Source organism: Austrofundulus limnaeus, unplaced genomic scaffold, assembly GCF_001266775.1.
Source record: "Austrofundulus limnaeus strain Quisiro unplaced genomic scaffold, Austrofundulus_limnaeus-1.0 Scaffold1142, whole genome shotgun sequence".
Classification (NCBI taxonomy): domain Eukaryota; kingdom Metazoa; phylum Chordata; class Actinopteri; order Cyprinodontiformes; family Rivulidae; genus Austrofundulus; species Austrofundulus limnaeus.
In genome coordinates, this window is record NW_013953544.1 from 51544 (window position 1) to 53240 (window position 1697).

The window sequence follows — 1697 nt, forward strand, 5'->3', positions numbered from 1 at the left end:
GGAACGGAGGAGTAAAAAAAAAAAAAAAAAAAAAAAAAGACCCCGACACACACACCCCCACCCTCAGATGTACTGTTGATTCGTGATGTTCTATAATGCAATTAAAACGGGGAAGAAGACAGGGCAGAGGCCAGCACTATGCCAGTTTCCCCTCCACCCCAGCTCCAACCCTACCCTAAATGTCTAAAAGCAAACAACGTGAGTGGGCACAGGCATCTGTGGCGAGACTGTCCCATGCTGCCCCTTACATGCATAAGTGCCTACTCCCAAGTTCCTATGTGTAAATGTTATGAGGTTATGAGGTTATGAGTAAATGTCTAAGGTGTACAGTAAAATTGCCTCCATGTCAAATCTGTCAGTCTCAGATCATAGAAAAAAACGTTTCTAACTTGTCATGTCTCTGACATAAAGCACTGTAAAAACTTAAAAGTACAAACAAAAKATTTGTTTGTGATTCTAACTGTGTTCCTGTAACAACATCACAATCTGGTCTTCTGATTGGCTGAGGCAAGAAGAAACTTTGTCAAGTTCTGAATGCTAAATAAAGATTCAAGATGGCCACCACAGCTAATTTGAAATTGCAATAACTGTGCCATTTTAAGATATTTTARGCAGAAATTTAYGGTAGCTGAGAACAATCTTCATCACACATTGAAGCCAAATCAAAWATCCAAGATGGCCGCTATAGCTAAAATGCTAAATTGACCATAACTCAGCCAGTTTTAGACCTACAGTATGGGTTTTGGGAAATGATCTGTGATGTCTTGGATGCTGTTTTAGGATACAAAGTTTCACTAAAGCCAAAGGTACTATATTTGRTAAACTTTCAGGGGGAATTATTCAAGACTTGAATAAATACAGTATGTAGTAAGAATATTGCTGATAGCGGCAAGGAAGGCAATAACGAAGAACTGGAGGAAAGTTGAAGCACCATTAACAAACCAATGAACTGCAATAGTGGAAGGTATATTTAGAATGGAAAAACTGACACAGTWTAAAACTACAAGCATCACAAATAGACAGGAAATGGGAAAAATGGATCATTTACAAAGAAAAATAATAGAAGTAAATTTTGTACTTGAGCAAGTGGTTAAATGTGTTTTATGTGTTCTGTAYTAAAACAATGTTAAATCAAAGAATATATTCCAAAAAGRCAGAYTAAACAGGGCTGGTGTGAATACATCCTTAGTATGTAAGAGTTTCTTCTCACTTAAGCAATATAAGAAGGTCTGGGCCAGTCTTTAGTGTTTTATGCTGTAAAAATGACACACCTTGATGGAGCGCTGGCTTTGGAAGATACTTGTCGCTGGGAGATGTATGGATACAGCTTAGGGTCAAGTTTGTCCTCAATGGCATCCTGTGAAGAAACGAATACACTTCATCTTTCAGTTGTTCCATAAGATACCATCTATTCATCATCCATCTATTATCCGTCTATTCATCATCCATCTATCATCAATCTATTCATCATCCATCTATTATCCATCTATTCATCATCCATCTATCATCAATCTATCCATCATCCATCTATCATCAATCTATTCATCATCCATCTATTATCCGTCTATTCATCATCCATCTATCATCAATCTATTCATCATCCATCTATCCATCATCCATCCATTATATCTCTATCTATCTATCTATCTATCTATCTATCTATCTATCTATCTATCTATCTATCTATCTATCTATCT

At 36.7% G+C, this 1697-nt stretch overlaps 1 protein-coding gene across 1 annotated transcript in view; it reads right to left on the reverse strand.

Annotated features, from left to right (window-relative positions):
• The window catches only part of stxbp1b (syntaxin binding protein 1b), a gene marked incomplete at its 3' end in the record, with an annotated part of 44567 nt that overhangs the window by 6143 nt on the left and 36727 nt on the right, over nucleotides 1-1697 (reverse strand). Inside the window, 1 exon segment of the mRNA XM_014030921.1 lies at nucleotides 1272-1357. Coding sequence (XP_013886375.1) covers nucleotides 1272-1357 — 86 coding nt within the window.